This window comes from Schistocerca nitens, chromosome 4, assembly GCF_023898315.1.
Source record: "Schistocerca nitens isolate TAMUIC-IGC-003100 chromosome 4, iqSchNite1.1, whole genome shotgun sequence".
In the NCBI taxonomy this organism is placed as follows: Eukaryota; Metazoa; Arthropoda; class Insecta; order Orthoptera; family Acrididae; genus Schistocerca; species Schistocerca nitens.
The window spans coordinates 659089857-659108346 of NC_064617.1; the positions used below are offsets into that span (position 1 = coordinate 659089857).

At 43.3% G+C, this 18490-nt stretch overlaps 1 protein-coding gene across 1 annotated transcript; it reads right to left on the reverse strand.

Annotated features, from left to right (window-relative positions):
• Positions 1-2267: 2267 nt before the first annotated feature.
• On the reverse strand, positions 2268-16046 carry LOC126252492 (uncharacterized). The gene is made up of 2 exons (XM_049953388.1): positions 15538-16046; positions 2268-2605 (listed from the first exon to the last, which is right to left on the reverse strand). The coding sequence occupies exons 1-2, from the start codon at positions 16031-16033 to the stop codon at positions 2268-2270; spliced, it is 834 nt and encodes a 277-aa protein (XP_049809345.1). The 5' UTR covers positions 16034-16046.
• Positions 16047-18490: the final 2444 nt, after the last annotated feature.

The window sequence follows — 18490 nt, forward strand, 5'->3', positions numbered from 1 at the left end:
AGGACTGGCTCTCCCAAGGCTGTGAGTAGTTCTAATGGAATGTTGTCTACTCCCCGGGCCTTGTTTCGACTTAGGTCTTTCAGTGCTCTGTCAAACACTTCACGCAGTATCATATCTCCCATTTCATCTTCATTTACTTCCTCTTCCATATCCATAATATTGTCCTCAAGAACATCACCCCTGTATAGACCCTCTATATACTCCTTCCACCTTTCTACTTTCCCTTCTTTGCTTAGTACTGGGTTTCCATCTGAACTCTTGATATTCATGCAAGTGGTTCTCTTTTCTCCAAAGGTTTCTTTAATTTTCCTGTAGGCAGTATCTATCTTACCCCTCATGAGATAAGCCTCTACATCCTTACATTTGCCCTTTAGCCATCCCTGCTTAGCCATTTTGCACTTCCTGTCGATCTCATTTTTGAGACGTTTGTATTCCTTTTTGCCTGCTTCACTTGTTGCATTTTTGTATTTCCTCCTTTCATCAATTAAATTCAGTATCTCTTCTGTTACCCAAGGATTTCTACTACCCCTGGTCTTTTTACCTACTTGATACTCTGCCGCCTTCACTATTTCATTCCTCAAAGCTACCCATTCTTCTTCTACTGTATTTCTTTCCCCCATTCCTGTCAATTGTTCCCTTATGCTCTCCCTGAAACTCTGAACTACCTCTGGTTCTTTCAGTTTATCCAGGTCCCATCTCCTTAAATTCCCACCTTTCTGTAGTTTATTCAGTTTTAATCTACAGTTCATAAGCAATAGATTGTGGTCAGAGTCCACATCTGCCCTCGGAAATGTCTTACATTTTAAAATCTCGTTCCTAAATCTCTGTCTTACTATTATATAATCTATCTGAAACATTTTAGTATCTCCAGGGTTCTTCCATGTATACAACCTTCTTTCATGATTCTTGAACCAAGTGTTAGCTATGATAATTATCGCAATATCTGCTGAAATCGAGCGAAAAGAGAAGACATCGATAGTTTGGTCAGGGGTTATACGAATTACAAATCATTATTTTACAAATTAAGTAAAGTAACGAATTATGACTGGAACTACTTCACGCGAGATCAGACAAGGGAAAATAATACCAATATTCGCAATTCAAATAGAGCAGTTACGTCAAAATTTCACACAAACTGGAAGTCACTTTGGCAATAATAACAAAGCTAAACTCACGAGGTTTGTTCTTGAATGGTGCCACATTCACTGTACTCGTCAACGTGTTAGTGTTTCCTGTTTCGGTCATTTAGGTCAGAGAAAGTCTTCTGTAATACGTGCTGTCGGAATGGGAGGAAAAAGGTTCTCAGAGATAACTGCGATATCTTTGTTTGGTACACAAAGGTCACACTTTTTGTAAATAATTATTACAGTGTTGGTGTAATCACTCACCTGCTTGCCAAATGTTTAGTACCTCGTTCATAAAACACACACCTACACTTTCCTCTGCCCTTATTTATTTTATAAATCGCATGAAAGAAACGCCCTATAGCTTACGCTTGTTGTACAGCTATCCAGGCAGCTTGTGTTGGAGCACATTTTCTTCCTACTTGATGACATTTATAGACGATCAATAGGATCGCTTGCAGAGGATGAAAACTCATTCTGGTTAGGATGTTTAGCAGCCCCACAGGGTTTCTCAGCTGTCAATACGATATGACGCTTTCTTCCTTCCACGTCGTTATTTTTATGCTGCACTCAGCTCTTAGCACGTGGCACGTCTCAGTATGAACATGATGCCACTGTTGTTGTTTCCATAGTGACAAGTGGATGATTATTGTTATTAAATAAGAACTCATTTTAAATTTTCTTTTGCTCTTATTGCAATTAGAGGAAATGATGTGCAGCATTTCCTTTTTTGAGCTACATCTACAGTAAGTAACGAATAACAAATAAATATCACACAAATAAATACACATAAGTAATAAATACGAGAAAAGTTCGTCTATAGAGGAAGAAGCCTGTTTGTTATCATAGTAGTGTGGATACTAGAGAGGAAACATTCGTATTCAGCTTCGTGCCGTAACCTCGACTAGCAGGATAATACCTGCCGTATGTATGTGAGGCAATTCAGCTTTCTTACGTGTCTACTTGTCGTTGTAGGGAAGTTGGGGAGGGGGGACGGTGTTCCAGAAAAAACAACCCGGGACCCGGGAAGCACGAACAGAATGGGCAGAGCAGGTGCTGAGATCAAAGCCAAGAGTGACGGTCGTGATGCTGCAGGTAAGGTGCGGCGGAGGGCGAGATTAGAGGGCGGTGCGTGGGCGATCGTCAGGCGGCGACAGAGGGGCGGGCGGCGTGTGCCCGGTAGGCGAGGTCGTGTGCGCCGCCCGTGTGCTGCAGCGGCGAGAGGTCGATGCTGCGGCCGTAGAGGCCGTGGTGGGGCGGCGAGACGACCTGGACGACAGGCTCGTGCTGCGCGCCGCCGCCGTCGCCCAGCAGCTTGCGCAGCCCCAGCAGCGAGGACAGCACGAGCGCCAGCTTGGCCACCAGCAGCGCCTTGCCCGCCAGCAGCGCCAGGCCGCCCAGCGCCAGCGGGATCAGCATGCCGCCCATGAGCACAGGCAGCAGCAGCAGCAGCCCGCCCATCTTGTCCCTCTTGCGACGACCTGCCGGCGCGCACAAGCAAGTGTACGCATTACGACATATAAACGCTTACCTTCTCGCCCTGGACTGGGTAGAAAGAAACAACATGATACACTACTGGCCATTAAAATTGCTACACCACGAAGATGACGTGCTGCAGACGCGAAATGTAACCGACAGGAAGAAGATGCTGTGATATGCAAATGATTAACTTTTCAGAGCATTCACACAAGGTTGGCGCCGGTGGCGACACCAACAACGCGCTGGCATGAGGAAAGTTTCCAGCCGATTTCTCATACACAAACAGCAGTGGACCGGCGTTGCCTGGTAAAACGTTGTTGTGATGCCCCGTGTAAGGAGGAGAAATGAATACCATCACGTTTCCGACTTTGATAAAGGTCGGTTGTAGCCTATTGCGATTGCGGTTTATCCTATCGTGACATTGCTGCTCGCGTTGGTCGAGATCCAACGACTCTTAGCAGAATATGGAATCGGTGGGTTCAGGAGGGTAATACGGAACGCCGCGCTGGATCCCAACAGCATCATATCACTAGCAGTCGAGATGACAGGCATCTTATCCGCATGGCTGTAACGGATCGTGCAGCCACGTCTCGATCCATGAGCCAACAGATGGGGACGTTTAAAAGACAACAACCATCTGCACGAACAGTTCGACGACGTTTGCAGCAGCATGGACTATCAACTCGGAGACCGTGGCTGCGGTTACCCTTGACGCTGCATCACAGACAGGAGCGCCTGCGATGGTGTACTCAACGACGAACCTGGGTGTACGAATGGCAAAACGTCACTTTTTCGGATGAATCCAGGTTCTGTTTACAGCATCACGATGGTCGCATCCGTGTTTGGCGACATCGCGGTGAACGCACCTTGGAAGCTTGTATTCGTCATCGCCTTACCGGCGTATCACCCGGCGTGATGGTATGCGGTGCCTTTGGATACACGTCTCGTTCACCTCTTGTTCGCATTGACGGCACTTTGAACAGTGGACGTTACATTTCAGATGTCTTACGACTCGTGGCTCTACCCATTATTCGATCCCTGCGAAACCCTACATTTCAGCAGGATAATGCACGACTGCATGTTGCAGGTCCTGTACGGGCCTTTCTGGATACAGAAAATGTTCGACTGCTGCCCTGGCTAGCACATTCTCCGCATCTCTCACCAATTGATAACATCTGGTCAATGGTGGCCGAGCAACTGGTTCGTCACAATACGCGTCACTACTCTTGATGAGCTGTGGTATCGTGTTGTAGCAGCATGGGCAGCTGTAGCTGTACACGCCATCCAAGCTGTTTAATTCAATGCCCAGGCGTATCAAGGCAGTTATTACGGCCAGAAGTGGTTGTTCTGGGTACTGATTTATCACGATCTATGTACCCAAATTGCGTAAAAATGTAATCACATGTCAGTCCTAGTATAATATATTTGTCCAATGAATACCCTTTTATCAACTGCATTTCTTCTTGGTGTAGCAATTTTAGTGGCCAGTAGTGTAATGACGACAATTATTCACAGCTTGAATTTGAAACTTAAGCAGCAGACGTGTTTGATGAAAAAGATACTCGAGTCTGGGTTCGTCTGTTATGTGAACATATAATTAATATAAACCGCAACAAGTCTCAGCACCTTTGTTCCCCTTCGGAGGGTACTTTCATTCAGTGCTATATACATGCTACACTGTTCGCTCTGTAGGACCCTGTTTGCATTACTGCATTTTTGTGGTTCGTTATAGTCAGATCTGCAGACACTAACACAATTCATGTTTTTGTGGAACTGCACCTATTCACTTCGACAAAAGCTACAACGTGCGAGGAAAGTTCGTGTGTGCATATTTACAACAGATGAGACTGCAAATGAGAACGGATATTTCTCAACTATGACAAGCTACTAATATACAGTAATATCAAAAGGGCACTGTAACGTAGTTCGGCCACTAATGAAAATTTATTTGTGTAACAGATGTATTGAAACTTCCTGGCAGATTAAAAGTGTGTGCCTGACCGAGACTCGAACTCGGGACCTTTGCCTTTCACGGGCAAGTGGTCTACCAACTGAGCTACCCAAGCACGACTGACGCCCCGTCCTCGCAGCTTTATCTCTGCCAGTACCTCGTCTCCTACCTTCCAAACTTTACAGAGGCTCTCCTGCGAGGTATACATCTCCTGCGTCCGTATACATCTCTGCTGCCGTCGTTTACTCCTCTCATCTATGGCCTAACATCTATGGCCTGTGGTGTATCACAGTTGCCTTAGCTCCAGATTTGTTTAGCACCATTTTTCCATCCTCATCTCGAAGACTGATTTGATACTGACCAACAGATAGTCTATCTTGTAAACACCTCTACATTTCTGCAGGACTACTGTAAGCTACAGTCGCCTGAACTAGCTGTAGTCAAGCCGTGCTCTGTCTTTACAATTTTCATCCATCCCTACTTTCCTAATTTGATCAAACATCTCAGAATCTCGAGGCAGTACCTTGTCATTAATCACCCTCTCCACAAATCTAGTCATCAACATCCTCCTGTGGCATCACATTTCAGAAGATTCTGCTCTCTTCTTGTCTGTTCTGTGTATTCTCCACGTTTCTCTTCCGTACCAGATTACAAACGAGTTCAGTAGCTTCTGGAAATACATCGTAATTATTAAGTTTATGTTTTATGTTAACAAATTTCTCTTTTTCAGAAATGGTTCCCTTTCTACAGCCAGTCTGCATATTATAATCTCTTGATTTCGGCCATCGTCAGTTACTTTGCTGGACAAATAACATTACCCCTGCACGAGATCAGATGGCATTCAATACCCTGAACAAAGTTCGACATCTAATTAAGCATTAGACTGTAAAAAAATTAACTCTTTTAAAATGACAAATGGCGTATACAAGTTAATGTTCAAGCAACTGTAGTTCAGGCAGTTTCTACATTTTTCACCATACCAAGAAATAATGTGCAGATAGGGTGTCTTATTCTGCTTATTTCCAACTATAGATTTTTAATATTTTATTTGGAGTACATCATTGCATGTCGTAGGCCATGCGCGAAGTTTATTCAGTTTCCCGCTTTTGTTTTCATTGCTTCCGTAGTCGTAGGTGTCTACTTTCACATCTGCAGTTTGCGAATGGAATTGCCATCTTAACTATTCCAACAATAATAATAACTATGAATCACCGTCTTCCGCTAAAATAATATCAGTTGTACTTCAAGAAAATTTGTCTAAAATGTGAGGTCCAAGAAAATGTGCTCTGAAAAATTCCTTCATTCACAGAAACTGGTCCTAGAACCCAGATAATTACTTGTCAGTTTACCAAAATAAAAAAATTGTTAGCTGTTACCACTGGAGGGACAGCAAAAGAAATGAATAGAAAGGTAAAAGTGGCTCTGATTGCTCATGGTAAAATACACACATCAAAAAAAGTTTTGCATCACCTCGGTTCCGAGAGTTCCGGAATCTGTACAGAAAATTGGAATAGAGGTCAACATAAACATCATTTCTGACCTTTTTATTGCTCATGAAAACCACACATTGCAAGTTATACAACCAAATAGCGAGACCTTCAGAGGTGGTGGTCCAGATTGCTGTACACATCGGTACCTCTAATACCCAGTAGCCGGTCCTCTTGCACTGATGCATGCCTGTATTCGTCGTGGAATATTATCCAAAAGTTCATCAAGGCAATTTTGGTCTATATTGTCCCAGTCCTCAATGGCGATTCGGGGTAGATACCTCATAGTGGATGGTGTGTCACGTTGTCCATAAACAGTCCTTTTTAATTTATTCCAGACATGTTCGACAAAATTCATGTCTGGAGAACATGCTGGCCACTCTAGTAGAGAAATGTCGTTATCCTGAAGGACGTCATTCACAAGATGTGCACGATGGGGCACGATTTGTCGTCCATGAAAACGAATGCTTCGCCAATATGCTGCCGATATGGTTGCGCTATCAGTCGGAGGATGGTATTCACATATCGTACAGCCGTTACGGCGCCTTCCAAGACCACCAGCTGCGCACGTCGGCCCCATATAATGCCACCTCAAAAGAGCAGGGATCCTCCACCTTGCTGCAGTCGTTGACAGTGTGTCTAAGGCGTTCAGCCTGACCAGGTTGTCTCGAAACACGTCTCTGACGATAGTCTGGTTGAAGGCATATGCGACACTCATAGGAGAAGAGAACGTGATGCCAATCCTGAGGGGTCCACTCGGCATGTTGTTGGGCCCATCTGTACAGCGCTGCATGGTGTCATGGTTGCAGAGGTGGACTTCGCCATGGACGTCGGGAGTGAAGTTGCGCACCATTCAACCTAATGCGCACAGTTTGATTCGTAGGACGACGACCTGTGGCTGCACGAAAAGCGTTACTCAACATTGTGGCATTGCTTTCAGGGTTCCTTCGAGCCATAATCCATAGGTATCGGTCATCCACTGCATTGGTAGCCCTTGGGTGGCCTGAGCGAGGCATGTCATCAACAGCTCCTGTATCTAAGTATCTCCTCCATGTCAGAACAACATCGCTTTGGTTCACTTCGAGACGCGTGGACACTTTCCTTGTTGATAGCTCTTCCTGGCACAAAGTAACAATGTAGACGCGATCGAACCTCGGTATTGACCATCTAGGCATGAATTAACTACGGACAATACGAGCCGTATAGCTCCTTCCTGGTGGAATGACTTTCCACTGGAACTGATTTGCTGTCGGACCCCCTGCTCATGTATGGTTGTTTACATCTTTGGGCGGGTTTAGTGACATCTCTGAACAGTCAAATGGACTGTGTCTATGATGCAATATCCACAGTCAACGTTTATCTTCAGGAGTTCTGTGAACCGGGGCGATGCAAAACTTTTTTGATGTGTTTAATTTTACTCACGACTGTGAGATGTATTTTAACACTCATATGTTGGAGAGACGCACATTGCATATTACTGGAAGGAAATCAATATAGGTAAGTGCATTGGACAACAGATTAGAACGGAAGACGTAACTATGATAGAGTTGAGAAAAAAGTTGAAGTGGGCTGGAGAGCAACCAGGAAGATGGTTGGTACATGGTCAAAGGAGTCAAAGGAAGGTCTGGATTACAAGAAATAAAAAAAAAATACTGAGAAAGCGATCTGTTGGAAGACAGACAGATGGCAGTGGAATACCTCAGTGATTATCTGGATCGTATTCCTGAAGATCGCAGTGCGTGGAAGCACGTAGAGGACGCTTTTTTATCCAGCAGGTGTTTGTCAAATAACTGGTTTTCTGTAGAGTATGCCATGACTGTGACTCGTTAAAAAAATTAGAATGGCCACTACATCGTCATTGGCCTCATTTATTTTTACCGTTCAGAAAGTTTCATTTTACCTCTCAGGTGATACTCCAAGGCCTGGAACCACTGCCACAGTTGATATTCGTATATCTCTGTTGATGGGGAGTGACTTTCATACGCGAATCATTTGCGGTCGTCCTGGGCGGCGGTAAACGAGTGTCGAAACGCTGTATCTGCGATATTGAAGATCCACCCGGCACTTTGGCCCCCAGAGTCCCAATCTCTAGTGTTACCTCTGATATGCGTCTTCCACTGATTTTAATCCATCTTCAGTTTCAGTTAATCTACACGGTGTACTGTCGTGTTTACTACTCACCTATATACGACCGACTGCTCAGATCTTTCGTCTACATTCGCCCCATACGCCGCATCCAGCTACAATATTCAAACATCATACACGGCGATTCTTCATATGGGCAAACCCTTATGTTTGATTTTGCTCAATCAGTTTATTATGCTCTTTTCAATTGCCTTTCTTTGCCGTAGATATCACATCATTAATCCTTTTGTGTCATGCGTTGAAAAATAGGACTTTTATCGAGTAAACAGCTTACCTTCATCGGTAAACTACCTTCAGTGGTCAATCTGTAAAAATAAGTAATGCATACATTAAGAGTGCAACCACTGGTAGAAGATGATATGGGGGAAAATCAGTCTGGACTCCGGAGAAATGTTGGAGAACGTGACTCTATACTAGCTGAGCGACTTATCTCAGAAGACATGCTGAAGAAACTTACATTTATTTATTGAGTATGTAGATATAAATGGTGACACTGTTTGGCAATAGGAGTGTAGAAGGGACAAAACACAAAACGTGAACAGTTTCCACATTTAAGTAGAATGCACACCCTGGAATTCTCATGTAATCATGTGTAAGATACAGATATCGAGAAGGTATCTGTAGCTTATACAGAAACCATACCGAATTTATTAGCCATAGGCTCTGAAGGAGGGGCTTTAATTGAGAAGTGAGGCACGTTTTGGCCTCTCTCCCAAGTTACTCAATCTGTGCACACAGAAAATAGTAAAAGAAACAAAGGAAAAACTTCGAACAGTTATTGAAGGTTATCGAGAAGGAATGAAAACTTAAAAATTTTTCCGATGATAGTATCAGTCTGGAAGAGATAGTGAACGACATGGAAGATGAGTTGGACGGAATTTACAGTATCCTGAAAAGTTGAAGGAATTGAATTTGGAAATGACACAGTAAAAGTAGTAGGTAACTTTTGCCGATCGGGTAGGAAAATAACTGGCGCACAAAGGAAAGAGAATAAAGAGTGAGGGCTAGCAACAGAAAGAAAAGAATATCTGAAAAAGATTGTTATAATCGAACAAAAATTTAACGATTAGGAAGTCTTTGTTGAAGGTAGCGGGTGAGAAGACAGGTGCCAAAGTGAAAGGTGAACGATAAACATTATAAACAAGAAGACATTAGAAGCTTTGTTAATGTATTATTACAGAAAAGTTGATAGTTAGTTGAGTAGATCGATGATCTAATCAACAAATATTGAGGTTCTCATGAGAATACGTCTTCAAATCACTACTTGACTGAGATTAGGGATAGCTCGATTATTGGAGGGTGGTGGGGGCTGAAGTAGATGCAGATTGTAGTAGACCGATGGAAACATTTGCACAGAATATAGTTTCGTAGATATCTTAGGCAAAGTAGTATTTCGAGTGAAAGCCACAACAATGAAGAGTTTTTGTATTAGGTTCCTATAGAGTAAAAAAAAACATTTTTAAAGATTTGCACTATGTGCATATTACTTAGTGCTTTCATTGGTCCTTTTATCGTGTTCAGTGGAAAAATTAATGCTTGCTCAGATTGCTAGCAGTAGTTACAGTCCGCAGTAGTTTCATTCGCCTCCATTATTTCTGTTTCAGATTTCACAATTACACTTTTTCCTAAACTGCAAATGATTGTTGATTTGCATTTTGGCAATGCTCAGGAAAACACGAAAAGCTAATACACAGTACCACAGTACTGAGTACAAAACGAGTGGGTGTATACGTAGTAGAATTCGTAAACGCGTGATCAATTTATATGAAGTTTTACGAAATTAAAGCGAATTACAAAGAAACGGAAAGCAGTTACAGAAAAACGGTGCCTCCTACAATCGAAGTTAGTGACGAATATAAGCGAAAATAAAAATGTTTGTGAAATTAAAAATCTGCTCGCAACTAGAGGAAAAGCCAGTTCAAAACACGTAAACAGGAGCAATCAACGCGGAACACGTCTCATGAAAATTTAATTTTCGGTACGCTTAAGACAGAGGCGAATTATTAACTGTCAAGGTTGAGCAACATTGTTCTAGTTTCCACCCAGGACTAGCAGTGGCGCTTGTGGGGATGAGTGAACAGAAGTGGCAACAGGAGAAAGGCAGAATCAAGAGGTGGCTAGCACTGTAAAAGTCTGTAACGTGAGTACGGCGAAAGTTCAGATCAGTGGAGCGCTGATAAGATCCAAGTCAATGGCGCATGAATCTATGGATGGGCAAGAAGTGTTTTAAAGTTTGCGAGCGGTGACAGAGTCTCCGTATGAAATGAAAGTGTGGAAGAGGGACGCTAGACGATTGTTTGGCATCCCGAGTTGTCAACTGTTGCTGCCAACTGCTGATTGTTGCAGCTGCAAGCCAGAGCGCACACAATGGTTTGTAAATGTCTTTACGTTTATGCTTACAAACTATAGTTTGTAGCCTGAAGATACAAATGAGAAACTTCTTCAAACAGCAGTCAACGCAAACGCTATTGCTGGTGTGTAAGAATACCCTGAATTTGTTTTACGCACTTTTTCCAGTGATGAATCAACGTTCCAAATTCATGGAACAGTTAATAACCATACTTCAGAATATGAGAAACCTTATTCCACCATGCTAAATGAAGAAAATAACTAACCGGTTAATATCCAGAATAGTCGATGGTAGAGTGATGCCACCGATATTTTTTTGCAAAACCTTTGGTTACAACCGTTGACATATCATGGCGTATTAGAAATATTTGCTATTTCATAACTTCTAAATATTTCCAAAATCGTATTTAAGTAAGATGGGGGCCTCTACAATGGACTGCCGATGTTCCAAATATTGTGGAACCATCGTCGATTACAAACGTGGATCGAAAAATATGTGATACTTTAATTTCACGAAGAGACACAAAACTCTCGTAATAAATTCATTCTGTGTTGACCAATGATAGCACCCAGCACAAATAACAAAAAACGTATTTGACTTCGATAAGACAAACGAGAAAATACTGAGATAAACAAGGTAGGAATGACGACTTTGCTGTATAAATACAAAACGTTGCTTTCCTATAATAAAGTTAGCAGCTTGTAACTGAAGTCTTCTCTATGTTATTATTATGGGTAATGTAACCATGAAGTTCTTTGTTCTTTAATAAACAGTAGTTACAACAGCGAGGGATCGGTAGCTACAGTAGTGTCTGGCACCTATCGGTTAGAAGGAGAGGAGCGAAAGACAGTGGTACCAGGCAGACGTCTTCAGTTACGTGCTTTATATTATTATCCCATCAGTCATGTTAAACGTAATTTTCCTCACAAGTGAAATACTCACTACAAAGAGAATCTTTACTCACGTTAGCTATTTCTAGAACTCTATAAATCTGCCTAAATCACTTGATAGTTTAACATGATTACAAGATGGAAATACAATATGGAAAGAAACTTTCAACTGCATTAATTGATTTTGCACTGTCACACGGGTGTTTCAATAATTATTCTAAACTATACTCTTTCTCATATCCGTATAACACGTGGAATAAAGGATCAGTATTCAGCACTGCCATCATGCGACTAGCCGACCATCTGCATGGTTGAAGCTTGAAGACACAGCCATCACAAATCTCGTAAGCGGCAAGTTGTGCACCGAAATCACTTACCCATCATGTTCACACACCATAATGACTTGAGAACGCACTTCTACCAGCGTTCTAGTAATCGTCACAGTTGGAAACGACACTTGTACAAAATTTCAAAGCCACTTCCTACTCGTACACGTTATCGCGTGTAATACTTGCAGAATAGTCTGTCACTACTCACATGCTGATTCGCACTCTCGGAGCAGTGTCTCAAAATCCTTAGTACTCCTAAAGTACTACATCACATCAAAAATGAACCTCTTTCTGTCAAGGTTCATCTACGAGACCTGCCTCCCAGGCAGTCCGCTAGTGACTTAATGTTTCGAATGCGCCAACACCTCAGCTAATGCCTCCTCCACTGAATTTATGCTTCCACTCTCGTGAATCACAGTAGAAGTGTCCACTTTTGAAAATGAATGAATACATATAAACTGAAACAGAAGGGCCGGCCGGAGTGGCCGAGCGGTTCTAGGCGCTACAGTCTGGAACAGCACGACCACCATGGTCGCAGGTTCGAGTCCTGCCTCGGGCATGGATGTGTGTGATGTCCTTAGGTTAGTTAGGTTTAAGTAGTTCTAAGTTCTAGGGGACTGATGACCTCAGAAGTTAAGTCCCATAGTGCTCAGAGCCATTTGAACCATTTTTTAAACAGAAGAACTTGACTCATTAGGTATTGTCATCTGTTACCTTCTTTAGATCACAATTAAAATAAATAATTCTTAAACACATTTTATGTGTTTTTAGATGTCTCGATCCATTGCACAGAGACCCAGAACTCCGATTCCCCTTCGCCGTAGCCGTTCTGCGCCCTTTTAACCTGACGGAAGATCTACCTACGCGAAGATTGTTCTAGAACAACCCAGACGTTTTCTGCGTTCCCGCGTGAATGCCGCACACGTATAACTTCCAGCTACTTCAATCTGTGTCTTTCCGCTCGAAGCAACTCACCGCCTTCCATACGACGTAACTTCCATTCGTGTACTTGCCTAATGCCATTTCAAGTGTTCGCTCTTATTTAATTGGAGTACAAAGTAAAAGAGTATAATTCACCTTGCGTAATGGGTGGTCTGAAATTCTTTCCCTTTACCTATTACTCTTATTATCAAACACAAGTAAAAAGAAAATAGAAGGGGTACGTGTATACATTACTATGTAACCTAGTTGCTACGTTATAAACTATACGCTAAACTCTATTATTTCTTTCATTTTTAGTTGGATACAAATTAACATTACGATGCCCGTTGTTTCCATCGCTCTGGTGTTGTATAATGGTTCTGATGTAACAATATTCTGAGAATTCATTCAGTACATTGATATATAATTTCTGCTGTTGCCACAAGTACTACGAGGGGACTTTAAGAAGTAAATTAAACATTCCACATTATTAAAGACCAAGTAACTTTCATTGAATGCTGCAATACAGTTCAGTGACACAGATGAATGACAGTATTTTTCAAAATAGTTACAAAATCTCTGTAAACAATGGTCGGAACGTTCTACCAATCGTTCAGTTCCTCGACGACAAAAATCCGTTTTTGGTCACGGAGCCATTCGGTAACCGCTGTATGAATGTCTTCATCGTTGGGACATCTGTTTCCTCCAAAATGTTCCTTCAGCTTGCCGAAAAGGTGGGAGGTGGTGCAAGATCTGCACTTTTCGACTAGCATCATCTCCGTCTGTGTGACCTTGGTCAAAATGTAGGCACCATTTCAGAGCGGTTAGACATGGCCCATATACTGCCAGAATTTGACGGTTAAGTTGTATGCAGTTTAGATGTTTTGTTCCCAAGAATCGTACTGTCCCACATAGTTCAGCTTTGGAGTGCCTCTCCAGTTCCCGCACCGTTTCACTCCCAAACTGTGATGCACCTGTTATTCATAAAGCAGCAGAATTATGTCTGCAAGAAATCTAGAAAATATGCTCCCTTCTAACTATGAGTCAGTATTGTTGCGCAATAGTCTTAGTGTGAATTGACATGAGTAACTTATTTTCTGTAGCCCCGAGTGCTTCGGTAGCTCAGATGGTAGAGCACTTGCCCGCGAAAGGCAAAGGTCCCGAGTTCGAGTCTCGGTCAGGCACACAGTTTTAATCTGCCAGGAAGTTTCATATCACCGCACACTCCGCTGCAGAGTGAAAATCTCATTCTCGACACTATATTATTCTGTCACTTTATCAAACCATTTCCCCACTTCACATAGGCACTCCACGTACTCCACCCACCTATGCCTCTCTCCTCTGCGTTTAACAGTCGATTAAATTTTGTATCTTAATGTTGTATTGGCTTTGAAATTCTCCGAAAGATGTTTTGGTCTACCTTCCAACGATTATGTCTTTTGAGTTTTTATACAGTGATTGTATTTCGCTGGCACTCTGCTAGTGTGCTACAGTCTGACACCCGCTTTACCCACGACAGAACCTACGTGATTGTTCCATTTGAGATCCCTACAAACTGATACACCTAGGTGTTTATTTATATGAGTAGATTGATTCCACTTATGTATCACTGGTATTGTAGTCTTGTGCAAAATGCAAAATTTTACCTTTGAGAACGTTTAAAGAAAGTTGCCAATCTTTGCACCACTTTGACATTTTACGAAGATATGACTGAAGATTAATGCTGTTGTTTCCAGTCAGTATTTTAGTATAGACAACTACATCATCTACTAAAAGTCTGTGATTACCGTTAATGTTGTCTGCTAGGTCATTATTACACACCATAAACATCAAGGGTTCCATCACACTTGCCGGCCGGTGTGGCAGAGCGGTTCTAGGCGCTTCAGTCTGGAACTGCGCGACCACTACGGTCGCCGATTGGACTCCTGCCTCTGGCATGGATGTGTGTGATGTCCTTAGGTTAGTTAGGTTTAAGTAGTTCTAAATTCTAGGGGACCGATGACCTCAGATGTTAAGTCCTATAGTGCTCAGAGCCATTTGAATCATCACAGTTCCCAGGGGCTCACAGTGAAGTTACTTCTACATCTGTCGATGTCTCCCCACCAAGAAATCCTGAATCCAGTCACAATCTCGCTTGATTCCCCATATGACCGTACTTTTTATAACACGCGTATCTGTCAAATGCCTTTTGGGAGTAAACGAACACTGCATCTACCTGGCTGTCCGGATCCATTTCTTTCAGAATATCACAAGAGAAGGAACGAGACGATTTTCAGTGATCAAAACCCATGCTGGTTGGCAGAGGAGGTCATTTGTTGGAGAAATCTCAGTACTTTAGAGCTCAGAATATGTCCTAAGATTCAGCCACAAATAGATGTCTCGGATGTTGGACAATACCTTAGCAGATCGGTTATGCAATCCTTCTTGTAGTTATGTGTGAACTGCGGTTTCTTTTACCGACTGGGCACAGCTTTTCGTTCGAGGGATCTTCGATGTGTTGTGGCTAAAAGACGGGCTAACTCAGTTGATATCCTGTATGGAATCTCATAGTAATTGTACCAGGCACTGGATCTTCGTTTTTAACGATTTTAGCTGTCTCTCTACCCCACCGACATCACATCTTTTTCACTCATCTTTGCAGTGGTGCGTGAACTGAATCTAGACAGTGCTCCTGGGTTTTCCTTTGCAAAAGAACATTAAACACGAAACTAAAATATTTAATTTTTCTTCACTGGCCTCAGTTTCAGAATGACTAGACGGCGATTTTAGCCTCGTTGCTCCCGATTCTGACATCAGTGCTTGAAACTCTCCCTCGGTGACACGGAACGAATTTTGTTGAGGTGCAGTGTGGCAGACCTTACCTTCAACGATCTGCGCCGCAGCCTCTCCGAGGTTGAGCTGCAGCGAACGGCTCCTGAGGAAGGCCGAGGCGCGGTCTACGAGCAGCGCGTCCAGCGACTGCTGCTTGTCCTCGGCGGACCGCGGCAGCGTCTCCACCAGCTGCTGCTCCGACGGCAGTGGCCGCGAGTCGGCGCCGTCTGCCGAGTCGTCTCTGACGAGAGTGACGAGGCCGTCGACGAGCCGCAGATTGGGCGCACGGCTTCTCGCAGCCCTGTCCAGCTCCGTCAGCAGCTTCACCTTGAGACAGGTGGTGACGTCCTTGCCGCGCGTCTCGCAGTCGCGGTACGTCTTGTAAACCATCCGCAGGTCGCGCAGCAGAACCGTTGACCACGTGCCTTCGTCCTCGTCCGCAGGGTCCACCGAGTTCGTCTCCAACACACTGCGCGCCTGGGTGCACGCAACGGCTGCGGCTAGTAACACGTAAATCACCGAACGCCACTCCTCTACTTGTGCCATGTTGAACAATGGAGTCGCGGTGAGGTTTTTGGACGATATCTGCGGACAGCTCTGCTCTTATATCCGGCCCGCTCTGCTTGCCCCCACCGCAAGGCACGCAACGGACGGACACATCCGACCGTAAAGAAACAGCGTAAGTGGATAGGGAGGGCGAGGCGGGGGGAGGGGGGGGGGCTGCAGAGGAGGGAGAGGGGGCGGCGGTCTGCAGCTTAGGACCCGTGGCGAATGTTGCCTGCGGTCAGACGCAACAATTTCTGCCACGTCACTCCCACGACACTGCGGCAGTAATCATTCTAAGACCGCCACGAGGGGCATCTAGACAAGTGGAGCAGAGAGAAAAAGAGAATGGGAGGGATAGAGTGAGATTCTTCGTAGCCGGCAAAAAACAAAACATGATCGTAAACCGGAATACAGTGTGAGTCCCGCTACCATGTAGTAGTTTAACAAAGAAGAAGTGATAATAAAGAAATCAAAACAAGAACGCGAAGCAGTGACGAGGAAATGTAGTGGAGGTAGAAGGGTAGATGGGAGGGGAAATGGGGAGGCAGTGGCACAATAACAAATGGTTCAAATGGCTGTGAGCACTATGGGACCTAATATCTGAGGTCATCAGTTCCCTAGAACTTAGAACTACTTAAACCTAACCTAAGGACGTCACACATATCCATGCCCGAGGCAGGATTCGAACCTGCGACCGTAGTGGTCGCGCGGGTCCAGACTGCAGCGCCTAGTACCGCTCGGCCACTCTGGCCGGCGCACAATAACAAATCAGTTGCAGTTGTAAGATAATCCTTGCAGCATATAACATGTATTATCGCGTTGGGCATGCTGCTAAAGAGATAGTTAGCTTGTTAGAAGCGAAACCGTAAACTCTCATTGTCAGGGGCACAAGTTAATTACAGTACTTTCCGTCTAATTAGCCCTCTAATTTCAGAAAGTGTCCGCGCTTTCTTCTTCCGGCCTGCGCGTTTCGGTCTGTTTAGCTTCACGTTTTCTGGGATAAACGATACTCCTCTGTAGGAGGAGCGAAGCGAGACGCTACAAGGGCACCCGCGAACCGCGGCTTCTCGCAGTAATTGCCTTAAACTGCCCAGAACTGAGGCGTTGCGAACTGTGGCAAAATTTTAACTTGCTAGTAATCCAAACTAAAGTGTCTCAATATCTACTTCGATTTTATGGGAATGTAGGAAATTCAAAAACTGTATGAGATGCCCGTATTCTGATGCAAATCTCTCGGATGTGCTCCAGTCAAGAGATTACAGATTCCTAAGAAAATCCAATTACATTTCAAATGAATGTTATGAGCAGCCCCTTCTCCAAACTGACTGTCATAGCTCTAAGTCTTAAGTTTCATGTCACATGTGGGAGAAGTAGCAACGATCATTGTAAAGGTGTGTCCGTGCTTAATGTGTCTTGGTAACATTTATTGGCCCGTATCGGAGTCGTTACACAGGTCCTAAGCGAATAATAGGAGATAAATAACAACAGTTTAGCAATAAAAGCAGCACGGATTGCCAGTAACGGCTTTTCCGCTCACTTTACGATGCATTAGAAGGTGGTGGTAGACTGTTGTCGTTGTTAAAGGTTGCCTTGCTTGTTCCTGTCAAATCTCTTCATCTTAATCTTCCTGATTAGAAATAAAGAATATAATCAATCACGAAAGAGATGTTCTATTACTGTTAAAAAGACGACAATGAAGATTATATTTTTAAAACTCCTTGTTGTCACCCAGCATAGCTCATTTCGTCTCTGGCGATATTAATTACTGTCTTGTCTCAGACTAGGTATCAATGCATGACAAAAAGTATTGTCTCTCTACCAACATGTAAAAAGTGGTAGCAAAAACGGGAACATGAAGCTAGACTCCCATAATGTGCTCTGTGGTTTTGCATGTTGCATTACCTGTTAGAGCCAGTGCGCAATAGTGTGTCTTTGCCTATTAGAAATAGCCCATTTTCTCTCCATAAAATTTATATTCCTGCATTATTTAATTATTTGTTTGTCTATTGTTTATTTTCCGATATGTTTCAGCCGCTGGAAGTTTTCAGAAGAACAGGAAATGTACTGATCCAAAGTATCTCGTCGATTTGTAATAATGAAAAAAGTCTAGATCGCTCAATTCTTTATTAAATGTGACGGGTTTCGAAAACTCATCGTCATACTTAAGCTGTAGGACAAAGTCTTCATTCATTAAAGTCCTTACGTTGCTTTGCAGAGGAATCATTTAGTATCTTCACTTGTCAATGCGAATTATCATTGATTAATGCTTGCGCCATCTGCCGGTGTAGTTTACTTCACTGACAGTTTAATGCCCTACAAGCAGTTTGACACCATCATTCATCGAACGGACAACTGTATGTAACCAGAACTTTATTACTACATATATGTGCTCAGTCCTTTAGCCTAAAACCAGATGTTCATGTAAGTAATGAACTTATTGCTCATACAATGCACTAC

Bases quoted from the DNA above. Each gene is read 5' to 3' on its own strand.
- LOC126252492 (XM_049953388.1), bottom strand. From the start codon at position 16,033: ATGGCACAAGTAGAGGAGTGGCGTTCGGTGATTTACGTGTTACTAGCC. The intron at 2,606-15,537 runs GTAAGGTCTGCC...GCGCGCCGGCAG, and splicing joins TGCGGCGCAGATCGTTGAAG to GTCGTCGCAAGAGGGACAAG.